Source organism: Pholis gunnellus, assembly GCF_910591455.1.
Source record: "Pholis gunnellus genome assembly, chromosome: 12".
NCBI lineage: Eukaryota > Metazoa > Chordata > Actinopteri > Perciformes > Pholidae > Pholis > Pholis gunnellus.
The window spans coordinates 18,687,529-18,714,114 of NC_136539.1; the positions used below are offsets into that span (position 1 = coordinate 18,687,529).

The window sequence follows — 26,586 nt, forward strand, 5'->3', positions numbered from 1 at the left end:
CACGAATCCAGTCTCAACACTTACTGTATTTAGTTCTTAAACCCACATTTTACAGCTTGATTTATCTGACAGAAACAGCACAAACATAAAGATAAAGTCTTATATTATACATTTCAGTTCCACGATACTGCTGCACTTAAAGTTAACAGTTTGATTGCACAAGACCAGAACCTATATTTTCATAAATACTGTATGACCTAACGTGTTTACATGGCACTCGCCACCAGACTGTGAAAACTTAGCTCGGCCGTGTCTCTCCCTGCAGGACAATAAAGTTTCAATTGAACCAGACACTGCAACTCCACAGAAATACTGCCGAAAACTCGATGTTTTCCTTTATTATCGAATTAAATGTTCAGCAGGTTCATATTTCACGTAGCAGAGTGAGTGAGAGTGAGCAGTGAAAGATAAATGTTTTCAAGGACTACGGGAACATCATGTGTAACATAAAAATAATGTTCAGGCACAAAACAGGGAACTACAAACCTGGCATTAGCATTTGACAAAAATAAAGTCTCTAGACACAGAAGTCAAGTTGAACTGGTTCTACCACTGCAATGTTTCCCATATCATTTTTTATGAATGTCAATGAACATGGGAAGCAATAAAGGTGTGTGTGTGTGTGTAGGTGTGTGTGTGTGTGTGTGTGTGTGTGTGTGTGTGTGTGTGTGTGCGTGTGTAGGAGAGAGAGGAAGAATGAGAAAAACACACAAAAAGAAGCAGGGAGCAGACCCAAGTCTTTGGCAGAGGACTCAGGTCCAGATGTGGAAATGGTGTGTATTATGTATCTGCATGTTCGCAAGTGTGTGCGCACGATATTCTTTTCATTGTGAATACTGTGTAGTAGGTCCGCAGCATGAATATGTAACGTGTGTGTGTAAAAAAGTGCTGTTGCCTGCTGGGACCGTCGTTCAAGTTTTACAAATTTGGCCCGAAAGTCATCAACACATTTTGAGAGTAACAATGCATGAAAACAGTTCTTAATGGTGTTTGCTTGAGCCACATTGACTTTGACTGCATACTTAATGAATAATTTGAGGTCAGTGACAACCAATCTGAGCACAAACTTGACATTTTTAGCATTTAATTGTCAATTAGCAAAAGTTACTGGACTTTGACTGCTGTCAACAACATATGAAACAGGTCACTCAAAGGAACAGCTCACCACAAAATTGTAACGTGTCAACTATAAGAGAGTCAGGAAGTCAGCACACAAAATGTGGGTTACAAAACAATGTTAGCATTTGCTGACGTTAGTCACAGAAAGCTACTGTCATGCAAGCTCAAGTAAGGCTGTATCAGCAAAAGGGAGTCTATTGACATGAGCAAAGCTGCATTTTACTGAATATGGATTCAACTTTCTATTTTCAAGAGGAAATATTAGACATTTCTTCCTTAAAAGGTTACATAATCTTGATTATTAGGGGTTCATTTTTAGGGTGATTTTGATCAATCATGAGACTATTTTTAATAATCAGACTGCTTTAGAACAAAGAAGGAAAAAAATCACCTTCAACACCTTTTCATGATTTGGTTGATAGCTGCCTCACTGGCTCACAATACAGCCGCTGTTGTTGATTCTCCAGGCGGACACAGGGGAGTAATGTATGAGTCATATTTCTAAGGAACGTGATTGGGATGACTGCATTCAAAACATCCTGCTTTAGAACCAAACTCAAAGTCAATAAAAACACTAAGTTGACTGACAAGCCTGCTTTATTTTCATTTCTTGAAGTAAGGAAGCAGAGTTCTGTCCATGACAAATCATCCGAGTCAGGGTGCTGTGATAAATCCCTCTGGGAGAAAATATGTGGGATTGTTTCCCTGATCTTCTACATTTGTGTATGGCAACTTAATTGCATCTGAATGCTGCACTCGTGTTGTGTTTTACTACTCTGGTGACTCCATGCCGGCAGAAAGCTTCCTTCCCTCCAATGGTTGGGTAAAACCTTTTTATTTGTGGTCTCTGAATCTTTATTCTAGCCTACTCATAAAGCACTGAGATGAGTGATATCATGTGGTCTTCATCAACAAGGGAGCTATATGTCATACGTTATACCCATTTAAATTGAAAGATTAAAGGCAATGACACACAGGCAAGGTTAGAGAAGAATGAGGACTTGCCGATGATTTTAATTAACAAGCCCTTATTTTTTCATGATACTTTTTCTTCTCTCGGAGCACAAGAGGGTCCTCACATTGACAGAATTCAAACTTTGCAAACCCACCTCCTAAACACATATAGATGCTTGTTATTGACAACTCATCACAATCAGTTTACTTGCCAGTACTCAGCCTGTGGAAACAGTCATAGAAAAGGCTCTGTGAAAATACCCTGCTCTGATGATGTAAACAGGGGTCACCCCGCAGGGAGGGTGTAACGAAAATATGCTGCTGCATTATAAGTGAAAGATCCAGAGTTATGCATAGGGATTAAAAGTCAGGATATTTCAGCCTCTGCTCGATCTAGATCTTTCTTTTTTTTAAATAAACATTTCTGTTTAGAGTCCTCAAACTTTATGGAAGGTAAACTTAAAAAAAAATAATTCAATAAATATTTCAAGGCAGGGGGAAATTAGCCTGTAGGTTGAAGATAATTGAAGTTGTTTGAATTAACGTGAAAAGTAAAATATTTAATTTCCCCATTTGTTGTTTTTTTGTCATTGCAGGATACAAAAAGTGTGCCGTTGTACACACACACACACACACACACACACACACACACACACACACACACACACACCTACACACACACACACACACACACACACACACACGGTGCCTTAAAATAATGGTATGATTTGAGGATAAAAAGTCAGTCTTCCCTGAGCTTCATCATAATTATCATTCTGTCCTCCTATTCATCTTCACCATTTTTAACATGCAAATCGCTGAAGTCAATACAATATCCTTCACTTTTGTAATACACTCTAAGTAGTCCACACTTTGTAGTCCCCCACATCTCCTCCAGCGAATATACGTGTTCTCCCTCACAGAGGGCGCAGGCTAAGTGTTTCTGGTTTCCTTATCTAAAAGGATCTCTATCCTGCTTTAACAAGGCACTTGACCTCCCTCGGCGCTCCTCTTCTGCCTGGGTGACGCAAAAAAAAAGTGGGCTGGCGAAGCGCTAAGTGCAGTAGTTTAGAGGACTATCGGAGCGCACCGAAACATCACTAGTCAAGCAGACTTCATTTGGAGCGCCTATCTCGGTTCAGCCGACCCGTCTCGGATGTTACATCAATGCAAAAGCCTCCGCGGAGATACCGGGATGTGTACGGATGTGTATGCGAAAGACCACGCTGACTTTTTCCTTCAACCCGTTGCAACCTCCCCCATTCAGCAAGTTGAGAGGTGGATGAAACTTTTTTTGTGAATGAGTATCCCGCCGGTGGCTGGCACATCTGGACGTCGTCGGAGCTGTCAAGTCCAGCGCCAACGTTGAGCCGGACCTGACCTGAACCCGCTCTTCTGTTTCGTCCTCCCTAAACTTTAAGGCGGAATACTGGACTTTAAACTCCTGTCTCTTCATTTTGAAAACTTTTTTCTGTCTTTTATTTCTATTTTTTTAAAGTACAAGGAACAAAATGGAACACTCGATCCTCAGAGTATCATGCATCTTGGTGGTTATCTGTCTCTTGGATAAAAGGTGAGTTGAGTTTAATAAGGAATACATTCACACACACAAAAAAGTTAATCCCTGCGTTGGTTTATTACATTAAAAGGCATCTCTGTTTTTTTTATTTCATGAAAATGTTTTTAACAACTGTATTTATGTATCTGCGTATCTATTTTCATCATAGCCTCATTTATTAGTTTCTCTGAATTAAATAATAATGTCAGCTTTCCTTGTCAAAGCAAAAGTTAAATTACCCTCACTATCTTGGCTGACGTGCTGAGAGCCATATAACATATAAAAACATAAAATAAAGAAGGAAACATTCGTTTACTTTTTACAAGGTTACGCCAATTGCCTGCCTCCCAGGCAGCACTCATTCCCGAACAATGTTGCCAATCAATAAACAGTTGCCCTTTGGAAAGATAGTTGTTGAAACAGGTCTACTCTCAAAACACAACAGGTAGGAACAAAAACTGAAATTGACACATTGCCACCTTGAAAATAAGGCACCACTATATGCAAATGAGCAACATTTGATGTCACGACATGTTTTGTTTTAGCTTGTAATTATACTCCAAAGCTTGCTTTTTTCAGTCAGAAAGATTTTTTATTTTATTTTTATTTTTTTGTTAAAGAGGCTCACAGAAAAGAAACTTGCAGTTACACGTGTTGAAGAAACTCTGGAAAGAAAAGTTTCTACAGCTGTGTGAGTGCTGCTGTGTGTGTTACCGTACACTCCTCCCTACACCTGGGTATTTGTGTGTGTGTGTGTGTGCATGTCTGGCTGTGCAAGCATGTGTGCACACAGATGTGGATGTTTGTGTGTGTGCCCACAGCCATACATCCAGCCATACAACTCAATCATACAAACGCTGTCACACACAACCTGTGTTTTACTTGTAATGATAATGAAAAGAAAAAGCTGGGCACCTTTCAGCTCTCAAGCCATCATCAGCGCAGCCTGTGTTTTCCTTGTTACTGCTCTTACTGTTTCTCTGTGAAGTAGAAACGGGCTTTGACCGCTGTCAGCTGAATTACTGTTGTTCACATGATTGATCTCCAACAGAAGCAGCAGACAGTTGACTACAGAGACACACGTCGCAGCTAAAAAGCCATTGCATTTGCTTGCCAACTGATTTCCTGAGGTGCATTCACAGTACGAGGGTTAAATTGCTTTTTCCCTGCTGTGCATTTAAAACTCTTACTCGAACTATTGGATACATGCCAAAGAGTGGATCCTGTTTCCTCACTCCCCACTTCAACTCATCTGACCTACTGTACAGCTATTATCATGCACAGCATCAACGTGAAGATCAGGATACAAAACCTGAATTTGGCCTAAACTGACACTAAATGCAAGTACAGTGCATTGCAGCTTTCAGCGTAGGCATTTAAACCACATGTCATAGTCTGAGCGCTCTTTTTATTTTGTTGACAACTTTGCATGATCATAAAGTGAATCAATCTGAAAAACATATACATAGATATATGAGTGCATTTCAAACACCAGCAAGTGTAGATCAACCCACAGTATGTGTAATATTGAGGTTTTACACTGGGTACCATCAAGTCAGGGCGACTGTTTGGTACTGTGGGAACTAACTGCTGTGTCACACAAGGACCAAGGGAAACACTACTTGTCCCAAGTACACTTTTGTGAGCAAGCAAAAGATGTATTAGTTGAACTTTTGTCTTGTCAATAACCTGGCCTGTATGCTCCATGCAGGGTAGACTCCAATGAAATCTTGGGTCTGAAGCTCCCCAACATCGACCCGATCCTGAATGCCAACACGGTGTGTCTCACACTGCCAGGTTTGACGCGGCGCCAGCTGGAGGTGTGCATGAGGAACCCTGACGTGACGGCTTCAGCGATCCAGGGAATCCAGATTGCCATCCACGAGTGCCAGCACCAGTTCAGAGGCCACCGCTGGAACTGCTCCAGCCTGGAGACTAGGAACAAAATACCCTACGACAGCATCGTCTTTAAAAGAGGTCAGTTTTACGGTCACGTTTCAGTTCACAATCTGCTTTTCTTGTAACCATTTTGTATCTCTTCCATCAAAAATGTGTATCGCAGCACTTTGGAAAGCAAGATGATGTAGATTTTAAAAAGTTATAAAATGCACAAATCTCATTTGAGAAAACTTAACGAGACATCTTTACGGCAATGGGGGGGGGATGTCAACTCAAAGTGGCTGTTGAAAAAAACAACAATGAAGTTCAGACATGCAGTTCAAAAGTTTATTCTTCAAACGGGCTGTGGTTTCATCCTCAAACACACTTTGATAGAATACCTTGAAAGGATGGGCTTAGAAAGATTAGTGTCCACAAAAAATACACGTCCTAAACAAGCATTGGTGTAATATTATTCTCCAAACGCACTCCTCATGCAATTATTGAATGTTATCTAACAAGTATGATGTCCTCTAAATTGTAAAGTTATTTCTAGTGACTAGCAGACTGGTATCTATTCTTTCTACCCCTTACTGTATCTATCTCAATAGATAGTACAAAAGAACAAGTAAGATCAAAAGCAGTTAGTCACCTTGAGATTACCAAACCTCCTGCAGATCAGTTTTCTATGATGGTTTGTAGAGCTTGGAGCTTTGAGAGTAAGCCACAAAGGATGAAAGAGGATCTTTACAGTTGGGAAGCCTTTCAGATGGACTCATTCGGGTTATTGACTGGAAAAGGCATCAGAGTACCTGGATGGATGAACAGCGCACAATGTGGTTGGTAGTTGAGTCTTGAGTTTGTTTTAAATATTGCCACATGAGGAACAAGATAGTGCTCAAAGCTGAATTATTTATCGATCCAAATCTTTAATAATGACTGACAAATAAGGCTCTAAAATATTAGCAAATTCATTTTCACTGAAAAGACCCTGACATGTTAACACGAAGTGCATCACAGTGCTCTAATGGCCCATTTTATATTAATGTATTGCATTTGAGTGCATTGGTACGACGAAATCTATTTGTTAATTTGCATTTGGGATTCTTAGAGTATAAGAAAAAGTATGCAAAGTATAAAAAAGTGAAGTATCCTTTAAGACCATGTCACTAGATTGTTGATGGAATTCCCCATCATAAAAAAACCCCGAACTGATTAAATGTGTCAGATATATCCTGGAGGGGTGTTGTTATAATTTATGTTCCCCTTAATCTGTGTGAAAATACAATCATGAAACCTACATTTTGTAACCCTCACTAAGGACTTGTCATCTCTGTATATTGTAGAAAAAAAACCCTATTAACTAGTAACTACAGTTTTCTCACACACCTCTGGTCTTACTTTCACTCCTCACTGACTCATTGAAAGGCTGTTTGTCATTATTAGTACAGGCAGTTGCTGGTTGTCTGGCATCCCCGGTTTGCCCCGGGTGCAGAAACTCTAAACCACTGACATAAACAACCTCTTTAATTGGATGATTCATCTGTTACAAGTTGATGCATTCACAAAATCTCCACAGAAGCTATAAGAAATGGATGTAAGTTAGCGTGCTGCAGCCATTGTTGCGTGCAGCTGCAAAGAGGCATACAGCTGCAAAGAGGCAATGCTTCCATTGACACAGAGTTACAGACCTGGATAAAATGGAACTGTGGAGATTAACACATATTCTACCCACAAACAAAATATAGGAAAGGCAAAGTATACCAAGCTGGTATTTTGCTTTTTAAATAACATAACAAATGCATCTATTTTTACACTATAAAATAAAACCTTTCCTGTAGAATGAGATACAAATGAAATATTTTGGGGAATTGGAACATCACCTGTTCCAATTTTCTTGCAGAACTTTCTCAAATCTTCTGATTAGTTACAAAGTGTTGGAGTCTATCAGGGGCTCTGTATCTCTTTATCTTTGTTTGGTGTCTAGCTTTACTACATCAGATGCTGCTCTGATCCTCTCTGGCTCTGCCACGTCTCTTGCTGCTGATTTGATTCTGATAACTTTTATGGGCTCATGTTCATTCCTGTTTAGCTCGCATCAAAAACTAGGCTAAAGATGACGTCGGGCAAATCATGGATAGACAGAAATAGGAGAATCTCTCTCTGTCTTTCTCCCTCTTTTTCTCTGTCACTGTGTCTGTGCCCTCCCTCGCTGGGCTGCTCCTAATGCTTTTACCTCCCTTGCCAGTGCAAGTGCTTGTGAATTTGCTCTCAGCACTTTCCCAACTCTCCGCGGCAAAAGCATAAACCTGTTTAGTCGGTTTCTGTAACACAAAGTGACAGTTCCCTTTGAATCTTTAATTCATTTTGTCACTTTCTCAACCATCAGTTCAGCCGGGCGTGTCGCAGCCGATAAATTATTTGTTGGATTGATTTGTTCCCAGTCTTCTGGGGGCCTGGGTTGCAGAGCCCGACTCGGAGCAGGGCAAGAGCTAAAACAGGCTTTCTATGTATAAGGATGTGCCTAAGTGCCATCCCGTTCACTTCCCCCACCTTGTGCGAGTGTAGGTGTTAGGGTGGATGGGGGCAGATTGTGAGTTAGGTAGTCAAATTATACATGTGTTAGTGTGAGTGTGTGCATCTTCTTTTATTTTGCTGATATAAAACCAAATTCATAATTGCCCCTAATCACACGTTGAACTTTAAACCTGCTATAATAATAATATTATTTTATCATAACAACAGATCAAATGTCTACTTGACTATGACTATGAATCTGTTTTATAGCAAACACAGCTCTAATAAACCCACTGTGGGTTAGGGATAGGGTTAGCATACAAGACAAGACACACTACAGACAAAGTTACCGACAATAGCTTGTGAACAATCGTGGGCATATAGCCTCCAAAGAGCCAGATATTTCCCTCAAGGGTTAGTGGAGACTAAAAACTGAGCTAAAAGGAGAGTGAATATTGGATTTGCATTCATCAGGTGAACATAAATATGATGTTGCTCCATATATGCTGTACACGTTAATAAGGGCATTTTCAACCTAAAAGTGCTGTGTATATAGCGTGTAAATTAATGCAGTTTGTGTGCAGCTGGAGACACTGTGGGTAATGTTGCCAGCTTGTTGAAATGAGGATCAGCATCAGCTTCCTTGCTAGCTGAAAATCAACCGGCATCTGGTCGGCTCACTTTCGGCTCACAAGTCCAAGTTGTTATGCAGTGCTTCAGACTGGAAACAGCCCTACATTAAAACAGCGCAGAATGCTGCCTTGGTGGGGGGCTTGTTTCAGGCCTGCAGGTTAACGCGACACCTTGCCAAATTACATTGAGTTGCAGCAAAAGTTGAGCCTTTTCAACTTTTTTCACGGACGACCCTGCGCTGTTTTGCCCACAGCCCTGTATTGACTGACTGGCCCCATTCAAATAAAAGGGCTTTGGTTTCTGTCTTTTATTGACACTGTACTTGCAAACCTGCAGTACAGTTGTATGGGAGAACTAGAGACTGTCCCTCGCTCCATGGATGAATTTCTCGTTTACTCGTAATTGCGCTGCCTCCAAATTGTTATGTGTCCAGTGTCAAGAAACACAAATAAGTCTAGCATGACAGCGATTGTGTCAAACCTTATATCATACCTCAAAATATTATGAAGTTTACTTAAATATACAAATAAGGAAACACATCAAACAGTGCTAAAAGGGTAAGTTCCAGTTAATAACCTTTTATTCGACTCCAACAAACAGCCTGAATCATTTCCCCTTAAGGCGGTGAGCTATAAACCCCTAAGTGGTTTCTTTTCATGTTTTCTTTACAAGTTTCCATACACAAGTAAGTGACTGCCAGTGGGGCTGCTTTTATAGAACCTGAGGGCACCATGCTTACAGGCAGTAAGATGAGATCTAACAACAAACACAGGAGAGTGTACGAGTGCAAGCGCTGTTTTCGCACTTCGTTCTTCAATATTCATGTTTTTCCACAATTTGAAAAGTTTTCTTTTTTTTCTTCCAGAAATATATCAACATGGAGGATGAATGTGTACAGTATGTTTGTTTGTATTGTCAGTGCGTGTGTGTAAGAGAAGAGCACTGTAACATTAGTCTTTGGAATTACAGATCAGTTGTGGTAGAGTTGTACTCATTACATGTGCCGCGTGCAAGTTAGACTTGCTGTCCAGGAGAAAGGGATGTGTTTAGCCGTTAAGGCAAAAGCAGTCGCACGTCGTATGGAGAGATTATATGGACACAGCCATTTAACCACCTCCTCTTCCAGCAGTGGTCCGTCTAAGCCATGGAAGTGATTACAAGGCAAAAGCTGCGGTGTGGCATAATCAGCCTCTCTAACCTAAACACATGCACGTAGAGTAACACATAGTTTGATCCCAAACCTTCATTTTAAGATATTGAATTACAACAAAATACAAATGATCTGAGATCATCAGATGCTTCTCAGTCAGAGAAGAAGAGAATAGAAAAGATCTTTCAAAAGTGCATCGGTAATACTTGGAGAAAGCGGGACTGAGGGAGCCAGCGGAAATGTTCAGCACAGTGGTGCAGCACAACAGATTATTTGAGTTAGTTAATCTCGGTAGACAGCAATAAATTGCATAGCCACATATCTTGTACATAAGAAGGAGACACAGCCTTGTTCTGTGTCTGAGTCCTCTGTGAGTCCTCTGATGGGAGTGGTGGGGGTCTGTTAATGTTCAGATGGCCCACAGAGACAAAGTACGCAAGTGTTTGGAACACTTAATTGCTATTGTCCCAGATGTTTCCCCAGGTTTTATGAGTCTTGGCATATGTGTATACAGTATAAACGTGTGAATAAACTCTTTTGTGTATCTTTATCGACGGCGTTACTGAATGTGTATGAAACAAAGCGTGCAAACTCACGAATGGGACACATGTTGCTAACAGAAGTAAAAAATGTCTTTGTCCCGCTCATTTAGCTGTTGTTAAACTGAGATTTAGTGCTAGGAAAATCACCATCTGAAAGTTGTATCCAGCAGTTTTACAACAGAACTTTAAAATTAAATAGTTTTGTTGCTATTTCTGATGCCGTTTCAGTTAAAAATAGAAAATGTAACGACTAAAAAGCACTCGTAAACAGCGCCTTAGTAATCTGGATTTGGATTGTTATCAAATTTCATCCTTCATCGACCTGGTAATCCTCTAATTTCACTTGACAGGTTCATGACACATGCACACTGGTATTTTGTGCCTGCAGGTTATTGAAAATTTGATGACATTTTACATAAACTCAATTTTGTTTAAAACAACATTGTATGCCTCTACAGCGGCTTCTTAAAAGAAACATGTCACATAGTTGAATACATTATATTTGCGGGTTTCTTGTGTCATTATGAACCTTGCAGTGAAGCACAGTGTCAGTTAAGTGAGTTTAAATTCCATCTTCCTCTTGGTAACCATTTTAACTGAAAACATGTCTTGTGTTTCAACACGTTGTGACTGTGACAGTTCTTATAACCCTCTACTTCCACATGAGGCATAACACCACTATAACACCACTATCCTGTCCTTTCCCCCTACAGGTTTCAGAGAGAGTGCTTTTGCATATGCCATCGCAGCAGCAGGCGTCGTGCACGCCGTGGCCAACGCGTGCTCCATGGGCAAACTAAAGGCGTGCAGCTGTGACGAGAAACGTCGTGGGGACGAGGAGGCCTTTCGCATCAAACTGCACCGCTTGCAACTGGAGGCCATCCATCGGGGGAAGGGTATGGTACACGGCGTCATGGAGCACTTCCCCGCCGACCTGCCGGGACCCCAGGACTCCTGGGAGTGGGGCGGCTGCAGTCCCGATGTGGAATTCGGTGAGAAGTTCTCGAGGGACTTCTTGGATGCTCGCGAAACCTACAAGGACATCCATGCCCGCATGAGGCTGCACAATAATAGAGTTGGGAGACAGGTGAGTTGGGAGGGGATGGTGAGAGGATGTGGCTGTTTGTGTGCATGTGTTTCTCTGAACATTTTGTGAATTCACAAGATTTACTATGCAGGGAAGGTTTAATAAAAGATGCAATCCAGCTGCATTATTGCAATTGTAGGATCAAGTCTTTTTGGAGCTTGACCCATATACCTGGGACTAAAGGTCAAGCCTTTGCTGTTGAAATTGTGACAGTTAAAGAAATCTGCCCCTCACAAGTTAATGAAACCAAATCAATTAAGGGCTCCTTTAAATTGAAAATAATTTAGTGTGAGAAGGTAGTTTGTGCAAAAAGAATATTCAGATATTGCCATTATGTCACCACAAATCAACTTGTGTAGGCCTGCATTACATGTAAAATTGACGGGGTTCAATTAGTTTGACCCTAACCCCGCTGTGCTTTACGTAAGTACAAACCTGTGGAGGAAGCAAAACACAGATAGAGACATCATCTTCCTTTGTTATCGATATAAATATTACACTATCTTTAATGTGATTTTTAAAAAAAATATATAGAAATATATATTACACAATAAAACGGGGAAAATGGGTGGTTCGAGTGCTACTGGGCCAACGATAACGCTACAGTGCACAACACAATCTGAATTTGTTGGCTAGGTCAACATTGGCCTTTTCGTTATTAGATTGCTGTTTATTGTTGCTTGCGGAGATTGTGTGTGTGTGTGTGTGTGTGTGTGTGTGTGTGTGTGTTTATAGGGGTTTTTCCAAAGCTGTAAATCTGTTATTTGAAAGTATCTTGAATCGAAAATGGGACTTTAATTATAACACTTTATATTTATTGTAACAATTCTGACAAAATATGTTTGGTATGTAGATCTTATCACAACTACGGTTGTATTCTGTCCATTTCAAACACTTTTTGTGGCAACACAGAGGGGGCGGAAGCTCCGGGAGACATACCTTCAAGTAGCGGTTAGCTGTAGCATTCGGCCAGTGCAAACCCATGACACAGGTCAGACTCAGCACTGGGTTTGTCCGTTCTGGGCTACAAATGCAATGTAGAAGCATTGCGGCGCAACATTGCTGACTCTGGAAGAGGACCTGCTCCCTATATATAAACAGATCATTCTATTGTAACAAAAACCCATCGATTGTCAGTTTCACATCAATGTTATGAATGTCAAATTTAATTTCTGCCCAAAGCATACTTTTTCTGTTTCTCATGTAGATACACTGACATTATATTTATTATTATTATTTCATTATTATTTTGAAATCAAGACACCCTTTGACAAATGAATAATCGACATCAGCATCATTGTAGTTATATTGTGGGGTATTTTTGACCAAGAAAAAGGGTCACATTAAATATATCAGTATATTAAATTGCATCAAATTCATACGTTACTTCAGTAATTAACTATTTAAATAATTTTAGGGTAAAATGTGATAATGACACACTCCTATAGAGGTTTCTGCCTTGGGCAATGGGAGAACGGAGATGTAAATGACAGTGATAAGCTTTGATGATACAGCAGCGCTGTGGTGGAACAGAGACAAGAAGCGACCGTAAATTGCTCATTGTTCCCCGTTTCCTCTTGAGTAATTTGGGCCTGTATCTCTCCATCAGTTTACTTCTGGTTTCCTTGATTATACAGACAAAACACAAATGTGGAACGCGTCGAACTTGACTGGCCTCCCTGTAGTAGCTGTAATGGTAGAAATAGTTATAGATGTAGAGCTGGTGACTTAAGTTGCAGTCAGAGCTGTGGACTTGGAAGTATAAACGTTGGATGTGGGCTGATATGACATGAGTAGTAATGAGTTCATGAGCCTAGGAAAGAGGGTCATTTGTCTTTTGGGACCTTGTCTTTTTGTGTGGTTTTGTGTAAGGTTAAGAAACGTGGTAGCAGGCAGGGTCAGAGTGGACTCATGTATGTGTTTACTCTATTGAGGCCACATTCTTGCCAATAGTTGATGGATGAAGGCAAACTGTTCCACATCTAAAACAGGTTTGTCTTTGCTTGTTAGCTTGTCCTTTTGAGGCAGTGTATCCTGTCAAAATGCCCTTGAGCGTTTTAAACCTCTGTTCTTGTGCGTAAGTGTGGAATTGAGCCGCTAATATGTGAAAAAGTCTAAATAATGAGTTAAACATAAGCTGCTGAAATAATCACCAGCCTTCACTTCGCTGTAAATTCTGCCCTCAAAACGCAAGACCTTAGTAAAACTAAGGTCTTGCGTTTGGCATGCGTTTGGCATGCGGAGATGGTCATGTATCATCGTCGCTGACTGCTGACTTTACATAATACCCTTTTACTAAGACACGAAGACACAAACACCAATTAGCCTATTAGCCTCACATTCGTATATGATGGGCCTAACCTCAATTACATTTGAAAAGTGACTATTACAGAGATCTGTACACTGTATTTTCAAAAATGTACCGAATCATTTGGAAATTGCAGAGTCAAAATGAAGCTGATGTTCCTCTTCTGTTTTGGCTGAGACTGTAAGGCAGTATAATGGCTTGATGCCTGCAATACGAAATACAATAGACAGAGGGATGTGTTGTAAATTCAAAGAAAAGCCAACTTTACCTGTAGATGTTACCGGAAGCAACAGAGAAGTTAATTTGGGTGCTATACTTTGTTATAGGGACATTTTTAACAACCCGATGACATTTAAAGGCAAACTGCAGTAAATCATGGAACATTACAAACAAGTTTATCGAAGCAATCCAGTTATACCATTTGGCAGGTGGAGTGCCCTGAGGCAATTCTGAATATGTAATCACACCCTTTTAAACTTTGAAAGGACAAACAGTAGCTCAAAGAAAACAAATTAAAACTGGCACTGCTTTGCCTTATTTTAATTTACAGGTTGATCTTTCCAGAAGGTTCTTTGGAAGAACAAAATATTGGTTCTCAGATTCCTCACAATACATTTAGCTTTCTGTGTGCCAGGCTGTGAATTTCCGGCCAAGAGGGCTGAAGCATCAATCAAAAAAGAGAGCCTTTGACTCAAAATCATCAACATCAAAGAGATGGTACCTCATTTTTTGGAAAAGATTTTGGTTTCAACCAGAGAGGACTGACTGACACCCGCTTCGCCTGCCTGACCTTTGCTTCTTGTATTTTGACTCAAGCTTGACGACCCCTTGGCAGGGTTCAAAGCTGAAGTCTTTTGCCTGCTCACTTCTCTAATCAATCTGGTTGTATATCAGTGTTGCACAGCAACAATGAGAGCATCTCCAAAATGTTAAAAAGGAGAGGACATAGAGGAGACTCCCCACTGTGCTGTTGAAATTACAGAATAAGCTTAACGGGTGTCGTTCAGGGGCAATAGAGGTATACAAGGATGGGACGATGTGAGCTTCCAGTACAATATCAAATCACTATCAAATGATTGTTTACGTGGAGATGCTTAAAGGGCTGGCTTGTTACACCGCAACACAGGCTGGAGATCAGTGCTTGAATAGGTGTAATGTACAGAGGTAGTTCCTCTATATAAAGAGGGACGAGAGGAGATAGAGTATCATAAAGAAAGAAGGCACTGAAGGACGAAGAAGATAAGGGAGAGAGAACACATTCAGAATGAGTCATTGCAGAGCTTTTACACTTTAAAATACCATGCACCTTGATGACTTCAAATGCTATAGAAAGCCTCAACAAAAAAACCTCGGAGCATGAAACACACACACACACACACACACACACACACACACACACACGCAAACGACCCCTAGAATCAAACAAAAAACACTGACAGGTGGGACTTCAAAATAATGCCTACCCTTCCCGTATCTCTTTCCTCCCACCGACCCGACACTACCACCACCTCCCCTCCCTCCGCCCCGCTCCTCCCCTCCATCCCCTGCCCCACTCCCCCTTTTCAGAGAAGTAGTCTTTAGGCAGAGGAATGCGGTGGTTTTTTAGTGGGGTGTGCATGTCGCCTCATGCCCACCCCAGGGTTCTCACGACGTTCCGTCTTGTTTTTAGCCCTAATTAGTGGCTGCTGGCAGTTTGGAAACAGATGTTTAAAACCCTGCAAAAGATTTTAGACTTCAAACACCGGGGCGGAAAGTAGAAAGAGATTCGCCCTTCCTTCCCTCCTCTCTTCCCCCACTGCTGCTCTACCTCCTCCAACTTCTCTCCAGCAGGACTGATTACAGAAATAATACTGAGCACTAAGGAGGTGCAAGATATTAATGCGGAGGGCAGGTTTATTCACATATGATGTCAGCATATCACTAATGCCATAAATAGGTGATGTTCAAACTGCAGCTGCTTGTTGAAAAAAATAAATATATAAAATATTTAAATACATTTCATCTACATTGTTAGATAAATCGCCTCCCAACAACTTTGCTAACCTAGTATTTATGGCGTCTGATGAATATGAAAATGAATTGATAGTTTTCAAGAAGTCTGAATTACGCATTAACCGTGAAGATGTGCAGTTCAGCCCTCCATGTTGCAGTGAACCAAAATAAACTACTGTTCAGTAGTTAATAAGAACGGTTTTAAAAGCCTTCCTACGTGTTTGAAGTGGCTGCTTGTAACATGGCAACACTTAACCGAGGCAGTAAATTTGATGGCCAAGTTTATTTTTTTTCCCCTTCCTTTCCTGAGCGTCCTACTCCATCGTTTAGTGAGCACACCTCAAAACAAACGCTTGGCACGCTTTCCTGTGTTCATGTTGCACGGCTTAGAGCCGTGCAGAGGTTCTGTTGAATCCTGTCTGTTCATTAGGCAGGTGGAGACAGTCTGCCATGTTACTGGCAAGCGTGGTCTGGTAATTACAATTCACCACCAGGGCCTGACTTCAGGGGAGTAAGGGACTATGGTATCCCCCTTTTCAGGAAATAAACTATACATTTCAACTTCTTTTAACTTCCTATCCAAATTTGTAATGAAGCCAATCTGCTGTTTACTTGGAACTTATTTTGAACATCAGAGGCTAATTGAATCAATATATTTATATTCTCTTATTGCATCCATTGTTAAAGAACATCAGCTTTCTCTTGGCAAAATGTAGATGTAGTCTTGTCTGATGCCAGCCCCGACTGCACCAGCTGATAATGGTGTACTGTATGTTTCATTTCAAAAATGAAATAACCTCAGCCACCTGCCCCGCCTTAGAAGATTGTGGCGACAACTGAGATGCCACCAACTATTATCTATAAGAAGCTGATGTTTCAGGCAATTGAAGACCTTTTGTGTGAGTCAAGGCACAGCATTGCTTCACCAGAGCATTGAATATATATAGAAGTGATTTAAACCATAAAGAATCTAGAGCAGCACCCCCCTCTTGATCCAAACCAGCAATAGTATAACTCCAAGGATCCTTTTATGCCTAATTTAACCCTTAAGCGATGACAAACAGCTCTGCAGAGCCCATTCACGTTAATTCATTGACTCAGAACCCACACGAAAAGAAAAGTGTGTTTGATCAAAAATAGCAACATGAGTTCGCCTTTGGTCCTGTGCTCTCCAGAGTACAGCGGCAGAGCATTTGCTCTGACCCACCCCGCACTGTACACACACCAACACACACACACACACACACACACAATCATGTGCATGCATATGTACATGCCTCTCACACACTCACGCGTAAATATACACGGAGGAAAATGCTTCGTAGTAAAAGCTCAGCAGGTGGAAGTGCTTATGCTGGTAATAACATTTTACAAGAGTCTCTAAGTAAAGCTGTGGACCTTGTGTGCAATTAACAGTGAGTAAATACTACAACACACACACACACAGACACAAACAGACACATTATAATGTAGTCCTCACTGTATGCTTTTGCTCAGTAATTGCATGGCATTGTGTTTGCATGTGTGCGTGTGTATTTGTCTGCGTATGCTTAACTGTTCTTTTGAAGCAAGGCGTTTGATTTGTTTAAAGTGATGTCTGGGCTTAATGTGCTGCTGTGGGATTTGTTTGTGTGCTTTGATATCGCCTTGGCTCTCTGCTTGGCTTTAAAGACCATTTAGTAGATTGTCTTTGAACTGAAGAAACACACACGGCAGCATGCCTGTTTATCAGCAGGAAGGGTCGACTGTGGGACACAAAGACGTTAGATTAGGATTTTCCCAAAAAGCGGTTCGTGGTGATGACACAGGGATTGGCCAACGATTAAATTCAATGCACCCAACAAAACAGGGAATAAGGCATATTATACATGTACTGGTACAGTGCAACTGGTTATGACAACATGGTGAATATTTACTTAATTATTATTATAATGCAAGAAGTTTTGATTTTCAATTTGGATTAAAATTGAGACCAAAATTAAAGCATTTTACACTAAATAACACAGTTTTATAGACTTCTTATGTTGCCTTTTTTTTTTTAAACAGATTGAAAGATTATACAAGGATGGGATCACATATTTGACAGCAAGGAATATTTATGGTGTGGTGTCCCGCATTATTGTTGGTGCAAGCACAGACAGAGAGCAAATTGCTCAATTCTTCACTGGCTGTTTCCTCCCTCCATCATAGTGTGTTTTGCTACAGGACTTTCCCTCTACAAAGAAAATAAACTATGCTTTAAGTCACCCTTCATTACTACTGAGCCAGTATTGACATGACCACATCTTGAAATTTGCTTCATAAATATTCACTTTTGCTACAGAGAATGTGTTAAACGTGTGCAAAATGGTTATTTGACACATACTGCATTTTTGTATTCATTTAACATGGGACAAAAAAAAGCTGAAAATGGCGTTGATCGGCTACAACGTTAGCTGCGACTTCATCATGTCGTAAGACAAAAATAAACACACAAAGACAGGACAATGTGTGAGAGTACAGTTGTCCTTGTTGTCAAATACTCAAGTCAATTCTGGCTCGGTCACCCTTTCTGTCTCTGCTCTTGTTTTATGGCTTTTGATTCTTCCTCTCTAGTGAAGTCAAAGCATCAGATTGTGGTACCCAGGCCTGACACCAGCTCTGATCTTTGGTTTACTTTGTCCGCTCCTCTTCATTGCTCGGTAGTCTGCTCTCTAATCCAGTGTGCTGCACTTTTCCCCGGTCTACTGTATTATGTAGCCTGCTGTCCTAATCTGCCACCAACATGTTGTATTTGATCTCTGTCTGGGGTTGTTTTATAGAAGCCTCTGTCTTACACTCTAAGCCAATTAAAACTTGCCAGATGTTTGTTTTTAACTGTGGTCCGACCGCCATTGACTTTGAAGCAATTACATCCCTCAGTGTATGTGCAATGTAAGCCAAAGGACTGCAGTGGGAGATATACTGTATCATTGTCACTTGTTTTATCTTTAAAACATTAGCTCTTTTCCTTGTTTAACCTATTTTATTCTTCTCAAACTTTACATGAACATGCATCACATAGCTGATAGTAAGTGTGTTGTGAAAAGTGTTCGTTTCAAGCAGGCTTTTTATTGCTTCGTCTTGCTTTATCAAGTTGTGTGAGACATACGATATTTGTATATATTTCCGTGTCACACTGCCCAGACAATCACAGCTGATGACAGGTTAGATTGGATTGCTGATTACAATGTAATATCGCTAATAGCAGCAGGATATGATGACTGAGCCTCGATAGAGTGTCAGCTAGACGGGTGATTTGTTATAACCCTCACACAGACCCTCACACACACAAACCAGGCGGTGTACTAGTGTTTCGCAGCTCTTTTGTCAGATGGATCAGCACTTCACATGTCATACTGACAGACCACTTTTAATATGGCAAGAGCAGACAGCTTCCCTATTTCCTGTTTATTACCTGTTGAGGAATTGGATTGTACCTCTTTGCCTTTCAACTACACGTGAAAAGAATATTTGACGTACTTGTCACCCAGAGTTATTTTCTTTTGATGAGGTTTTCGGAGCCTGCAAACTTTTATTAAGCTCTGCCAAGTCAGAGGACAGGGTGTGCAGCATGCCTTGTGTGATCAACGGATGAATCCACCCTAAAACAGAACTCACAGATGTTATTCCTTTGATGCTGAATTATGTAGATTTTTGCGGTATTACATCTAGAAAGTTCTTGCAGGCCTCGCCAATCGGTAACAGGTTGTGTCTTATAGAATAAAGCAATGTTTTAGGATGCAGCATTATCCATTTATTTCCACATAAGGCATTATATTAGTTATTCTAAAACCTGCACCCTTTAGGCCTAGTTATCTGCCACTGGCTAATATCTACCTGTTTGTATTTGTGGTTGCTGTTAGTGCAAACTTCCCCATATCCAACACAATAGAGCTGCTAAGGTTGGCTAAACCAGTGTACACACAGTGGGGAAATATGTATTGTTATCATTATTATTATTATTATGATTATTATACAGTAGATGTCTTAGTTATCTGTGGTCACTTTTGTTACACTGTAGCTCCAAAAAATGTATTTTGTGAATGATATGCTGCTTGGACTTGGAAATAACGCTCTGTTGCTACAGTAGGTAGGCTACTAGTTAAACTAGGTTGCCTTACACGCTAACAATTTAATGTTACGTTAGATCTGCAAGCTGTTGAATCCATTCCATGTGGACAAATCCAAAGGCCTACAGTGCCTGGTTATGGTTTCTAGGCTATGGTTGGACAAACACTGTTCAGAGGAGGGTCGATTTCATTTTGCTGCAATTAATGTTAAACATTAGGTACAGAAGCCAGACATGCTCCAGCCTACTACTGGAGGCATCACAGTTTTAGTGAGAACATTTCCATATGTTGCTTCCAGGAAACCTCGAGGAAACTTTTTCTCTACTCTGATACACATAAAAATAAAACAAAAAAGTCGTGCTGCTGTGGTCCATAATCTCCCAGAAAAATGTGGCTTTTAATTTTTTCCCTTCGCAAAATATGACAGAATGTCATTAGAAATAACACTTTACTTGTCTGCTTTTTCTGTTGTTTTACTGTCCTTTGAAACCCCTATCCTGCTGTGTGAACGTACCTTCAAAGCAATGTGGATGCAATTATGACTTAGGTCAGTTGGTCCCTTTAAGGTTTAAGTGGGTTGGAGAGTTTTATGATTACAGACTTTGCTGTGTGTTTAAGGCCAGCGCGTTTGTGATTCTGGGGTTGCCTCTGCCCTAAAAACTGAACCAAACGCTGCAATCTGAACTCAGTGCAAGTGCTGTTTGAGCTGTTATAATGTTGTTTACTATAAAGTCGTACAGCCTCTCCTCACCACGGAGCACAGCTTCTTTAAATGTTGTTGTCAACACTCCCAATAACAGTAGGCCCGTGTTTATCCAAAATGCATGCTTCTTGAAAAGATTTTGTATTATTTCGTGTAATTGTTATAACACAACACTGTAATGATTTAAAGCTGCAGCAGCAATGTTCCAATCAATTCATTTTCTTACAACATTACTGGCAGATTTGATGAGTGATAGAAACATAGTCCTATCTTAATACAAGCATATATTTACATATTGTATGCATTTGACCTAAAAAGTAGGAAACCATTATTTCAATAATCTAACCCAAACTCGATGAACACATTTACCCTGCCTTTCATTTTTTTTGTGTTTTAATTCTATTTTATAACTTTTCTTTTGGACTGCGACTGATCACTCTTTGTGACAAACGAAAGTGTTTTTTTGCTTCTCTTATTTCATTCTTCATTCCAAACAGATGAGTCAAGTAGCTCTATTTATCACTATTTCATTCTCTCATCCACCTCTCCACTCATCCATGCTCCAGAACAAGGAAATATGATTAATGTTTCCTTTTTATTTTTTACTCTGCACGGTTTGCTCGATTGGGAACCCACAGCAAAGCATGCAATGGAGCCTCAGAGCACGCAAGCCCTCAACAACTTGTTCTAGCAAAAAGAAGTAGGACTAGTGAAGTATCTGATTTTTGGCGGCCGCCCTGGATTGACCCTGACTTTATAGAAGTGGGGAACAGGATTGTCACACTCGATATATATCATAGATCTCTCCCGTCACTATTTTCCCCTCTATCCTTTCGTTCCTACTGCTGCTTATCTAATGGATGAGATCCTAGTGTAATAACAGAAGGGGGTTGGACTATCTGATTTCTTAACAAGGGAAATAATCCGTTTGATCCGCATTCTGGAGTTTCATGTTCTGAAGGAAAAGCAAGAGGAGACGACAGGATTATTCCTGCACACACACTTACGTTCAACCATAGGCACATACAGGAAGTATCACACGCAAGCACGAACATACGGTAGAGGCTTCATGCTTACACGTACACAGACACAAAGACTACACTCTTGTACTCATCTCTTTAAGTTGGTCACAACATGGGGTTCACCATCTCTGTCTCATTCTCGGCGGATGGCAGAGAGCGTGTGGGTGACGGTCATATTTTGTGTGTGTGTGGAGATTAGCATTATTGCTAGCACATGTGTGGAATGTGTTGAACTGTGCAAGTGTCCAGCATGTGTGCGTGTGTGTGTGTGTGTGTGTGTGTGTGTGTGTGTGTGTGTGTGTGTGTGTGTGTGTTGATAGGGGTGGCAACAGCAGCAGCATCTGTCAGTACTCTGGGTGGCCTGAGTGTTCCTGTTGGTAATTGGATCTTAAAGTTTAGAACAGGTGATGACTGACAAGCATACACAGACACACACACACACACACACACACACACGCACGCATAAATACATACACATGGCCTTGAGGAAATATCATCGGGATGGACAGGAGTCAAGCCATGTGGGATGTACCTGTGTGTGTGTGTGTGTGTGTGTGTGTGTGTGTGTGTACTGGATAGGTATTGCAGTGGTCATCTTGCTCTGATTGAATATTTTGTTTTCATGCTTGTTTATTTATTCACATATACTAGACACAGAACCTCGAATCGTTCCCCGGGCGCTTCTCAGCAGCCCACTGCTCCCAATTGGCTGGGGATGGGTTAAATGCAGAGGCTACATTTCATATATTATGTACAATGTTTAATCACGATGATAATAAAGTTTAATTTAGTTTTTTTTATAGATATCTGCAACATCTTTTTAGACCTTTGTAGTACTTTGCTAGAACAGGGCCTATAGCAAAAGCAGTTTGATGAACCACTCTGTTATGTATACAAAAATGCTTTTTCCTGTATTATAATAAAGGCCAGCATTAAAACTACAAGGGAACATATAATAATATAAATACTTTACTGCTCCAATGTGCCACTACATGTGTGTGATGCACAGAGTCATTACTTGATGCCAAAAAATGAATAATGACACTACTGTCTGTTTGGAAAATGCCTGCATCCGTCGGTGTTATTTGATATCAGTATGTTTGCCAACAGGCTCAGAGTTAGACCACCTGGCTTGTTAAATGCGGGACCAATATTCCTTCAGGGAACTATGTGTCATTCACTATACTGTGGAGTGCTTAAAAGTACAAACAAATTCCCCCCAAAAAGTTTGAATTATGACATGCAGTCTGCAACAGCCTGTATATATTAAACTTCAAAGGTAGCAAGTAATCAAGAAAGCCATTAATCCTTCTCCTTTTCTTTCTTCTCACCTCCTCCATCCCCCTCCTCTACATCCTCGCCTCTGCTCACTTCCTCACTTCATCCCACTCTCTCTTTTTTGTCTGTCTCCATCTGTGTTTTTTTCGCAGGTGGTGCTCGACCACATGAGAAGGAAATGCAAGTGCCACGGGACGTCGGGGAGCTGCCAGCTGAAAACCTGCTGGCAGGTCACCCCAGAGTTCCGGGTGGTGGGCTCAATCCTCAAAGAGCGCTTCCACATCGCCACGCTCATCAAGGCTCACAACCGAAACACCGGACAGCTCGACCACTCCAACCACAACAACAACCACCACAACCACCACAACCATCACAACCACCACAACCACCACCACCATCACCATCATCAGAACAACCACCACAATCACCACCACCATACACATCGGCGGCGGCCAAGCGTCAACGAACTGGTCTACTTTGAAAAGTCCCCAGATTTCTGCGAGCGGGACCTGGGGTCGGACTCGACAGGAACGCAGGGTCGGATCTGCAACAAGACCAGCCCCGGCATGGACAACTGTGAGAGTCTGTGCTGCGGGAGAGGCCACAACATCCTGCAGCAGACGCGGAGCGAACGCTGCAACTGCAAGTTTCATTGGTGCTGCTATGTGGTGTGCGAAGAATGCAGGATAACAGAGTGGGTCAGTGTCTGTAAATGAAGAAACACACTAAAAGACTGTACACACTAAAGAAAACAAAGAAAAAGAGACCCTTTTGAAAATCAAGACTATTAATTTGAAAGGGGAATATGACTGTAATATATGTGCCCCATACCTTTTCGCGGTGGACTGCTGTTTTCCAGAAGAGCGAGGACAGAGTGTGAAGCGATTGAGCAAGCAGAGAGATAGATGTGCATGTTGGTTAAGAGTGTGCACATGCAGGGTTTGTCTAAAGCTGCCACAGCTCAGAGAGCTTGGATGTTTACTATCTTCCTCTTGAGATAAAGGAACATAGTTATATCGGTTAACTATCTGAAAGCTCTGAATCTCAAATCTGGGCTAAAAAAAAACAACAAAATATTGTTGTGTCATCAGCATGTGTTGACATACAGCTGCGTAATATTCAGGTGAGCAAAGAGGAAGTTGAGAGTAAGCAGTAGATTGCATGCAGAAAGAAAATAATAACGCTTCATAGCACCAGCAGTATACAAAGAGGAAAGGCTGAGACAACTATAGACCTTTTCACACATCAGGATTCACGATGCACAGGATTTGACAGCACAACACACCTGGAGCACTTAAGGATGTCGTGCCTTGTTCAAGGGCAGTTCAGAAGTTTCAATGTTTAGAGCAACTATCATGTTACACCAAAAAAAATACGGCAGCGGATTGTCTGCCTCAACTGACACTCTAGATGTATCAGTCAATGTTACTATGTTGTATGCATAATGTGTAACCCTGCTTACAGTGATGACACCCTTCAAAAAAAATGCATTCACACGAGTCCCATGACTGGTACGATTCCTCATATAAGACCCTTACAACTGAAACCATTTCCTTCCCTCTAATAGAGGGTGTTGAAATAAAATCCACACAAATCAGCTTCCAACAGAGTGAGTACAAGCACTAACTCTATGCACAATAAGGTTAGCCTCGTAGCACAGATATATTGTCCTTCCTTGAGATCTAACAAAAACGTGCCATGTGTTGTCTGTGCTGTGTGTGGTGTGTAATGTAAGAGGACTGTCAAGAGTACAATGCACAGTAGACCTTCATTTATTAACAAGTAGCGTTTTCATCTTCAGCATGATCTTAACAGCATTGTAAATAGAACTGAATGATGCTGCACAAATACAATCAATAAAGTTAAAGTGCCTCGGGAAACTGAGCGCACATGAACAGGCTTCGGTTGCTCACACTATAAACATCCTAAGCTGCCATCAATCAAAGTGTTTCCTGTTTTGTGATGTAATGTACTGTGTGCGACACTGTAAGCTTCTTGTGATATAGCTACACTCACCTTCTACACGCTTTCATCCATGTGTGAAAATAGGGATTTTCTGACGTCAACGTCAAAGTATATAAAAAAAACAAAGATGATTCCTGTCTATGCACATTTCGGAGATCATATTTGGTCTCAAGAAAAATGTATGAGTGAGGCTCCTTATCAGACAGTGTAATTTATTTCAGGCAAATGTGTTTCTGTGTTGAAAGCAGATGAAAAAAAATCTGGAATTGTGTTTCCAGTATAACGAATTATTTTGATTCTGATAAGTAGTTTGCACATACAGAACTGTGTCCAGGAAACCTCTGGGAGATATCAGCAATATGCATTTGTTTCATGTCATAAATGTAATGTATGTATGTATGTATTTCTATGTTTTAATATGGTTATTATCTAAGTTATTTTATTTTTGTGGATAACTTAATATTTGTAAGACAATAATGAAAGACCATAATATTGAAAGGGGCTTTAATGTGATAAATAATAAAATACATGAAAGCAGTGTATTTGGTAAGAAAACCATTTTATGTTTATTTTATCACTCGTAGGCATAATGATGATGCATCCGTTAGTTATTGTATGCTAGCATATTATGGTAAGGTTACTTCAGAATCATTAGTTTTCTTCCTATAGGAACACCTACAGTATATTCCCGTGATTATCATTATTTTGTCCATACGTTATGTTGAACAGGTTACAAGAAAAACAGCTTCCTCATTGAAGATTACACTATTGTTGATCTTTTAGTCACAAAGTAATCATGAAAAATGGTCATAAAAAACAACATGCTGCATTAGGTCCAGATATAGAACCGTAAAACATTTGATATTTTTGAAAATGTAATGTCGTGTCTGTTCCTTATGCCTTTTGAAGGCAGAGATTTAGTTAATGCGCTTCCATAAAATTGGCAGACTTATAAGAGACGGATTAAGAAAAAAGAATGGTCAGAAAATGTAAGCGGCAGAGTACCCTGACTTTTATAGAGAGCCGGAGTCATGGCGCTACAGCCGGTCTTCAGCCTCTCTTCCACCAGCTTCTGTTTCTCGATGCAACCTCTCGATCAGAGGGAATATGAGACTTGTGTTTAGTTTTCAATAAAGTCTGGTTTGGTTTCACAGTGCACAAATGAAAGCGGACCAAATAAAAAATAATAATTTGCTAATGTACGCAGGAGCAAATGTATCTCTTTTGCTTGAAATCTGTGTCGTGGCCATAATGCATTGTTTTATGTTTTGGGAATGTTTTTTTATTTATTTTCCATATTTTATACAATTGGAATGTGAACAATATATAACAGAAGAAAATAAATACTTTATTTGACACAGCTTTATAACTGGTTGTTGCCCTTTTATTGGGGAATATACTGGAATAAAAGAGGATGTAGTCTGGGAACAGTTGTTTCTCGTGCTTTAAAGACGGTCTTTGACAGAAAGTTCAGCTATTAAATGTCAAATCTGATGTGGAGAAAGTATGCAGAAGCTTTTATTCTTTCCACATTGACTGAAAAAACAACAAAAGAGACCCATCATTGGAATAGTTGGGCTCCATATTCTAATTACAGTGATTACAGCGATTGCTTCTGACTGCACATAGCCTGAATGTTTTGTTAGAAACCTTAAAATATACCCAGACCAGATAAGACTGTGGTCAAATGTAGACCCTCCCTTACCAGTTGCTGCTTGCGTGCAGAGAGAAATCCTGTTGAGCGTCCTGACTCACTTATATATTCCCTGCCCTGAGGGAAGTGATGAAG

The 26,586-nt window shown here is 40.6% G+C and overlaps 1 protein-coding gene across 1 annotated transcript; it reads left to right on the forward strand.

Annotated features, from left to right (window-relative positions):
- The first annotated feature begins 3,187 nt into the window (after nt 1-3,187).
- wnt10a (wingless-type MMTV integration site family, member 10a) lies at nt 3,188-26,150 on the forward strand. The gene is made up of 4 exons (XM_079170386.1): nt 3,188-3,646; nt 5,343-5,608; nt 11,065-11,438; nt 22,985-26,150. The coding sequence occupies exons 1-4, from the start codon at nt 3,585-3,587 to the stop codon at nt 23,546-23,548; spliced, it is 1,266 nt and encodes a 421-aa protein (XP_079026512.1). The 5' UTR covers nt 3,188-3,584; the 3' UTR covers nt 23,549-26,150.
- The last annotated feature ends 436 nt before the right edge of the window (nt 26,151-26,586 follow it).

Excerpts from the sequence above, each read along its gene's own strand:
- wnt10a (XM_079170386.1), top strand. The coding sequence starts at position 3,585 with ATGGAACACTCGATCCTCAGAGTATCATGCATCTTGGTGGTTATCTGT. Across the intron at positions 3,647-5,342 it reads ATCTGTCTCTTGGATAAAAG|GGTAGACTCCAATGAAATCT; the intron begins GTGAGTTGAGTT and ends TGCTCCATGCAG. Across the intron at positions 11,439-22,984 it reads ATAATAGAGTTGGGAGACAG|GTGGTGCTCGACCACATGAG; the intron begins GTGAGTTGGGAG and ends TTTTTTTCGCAG.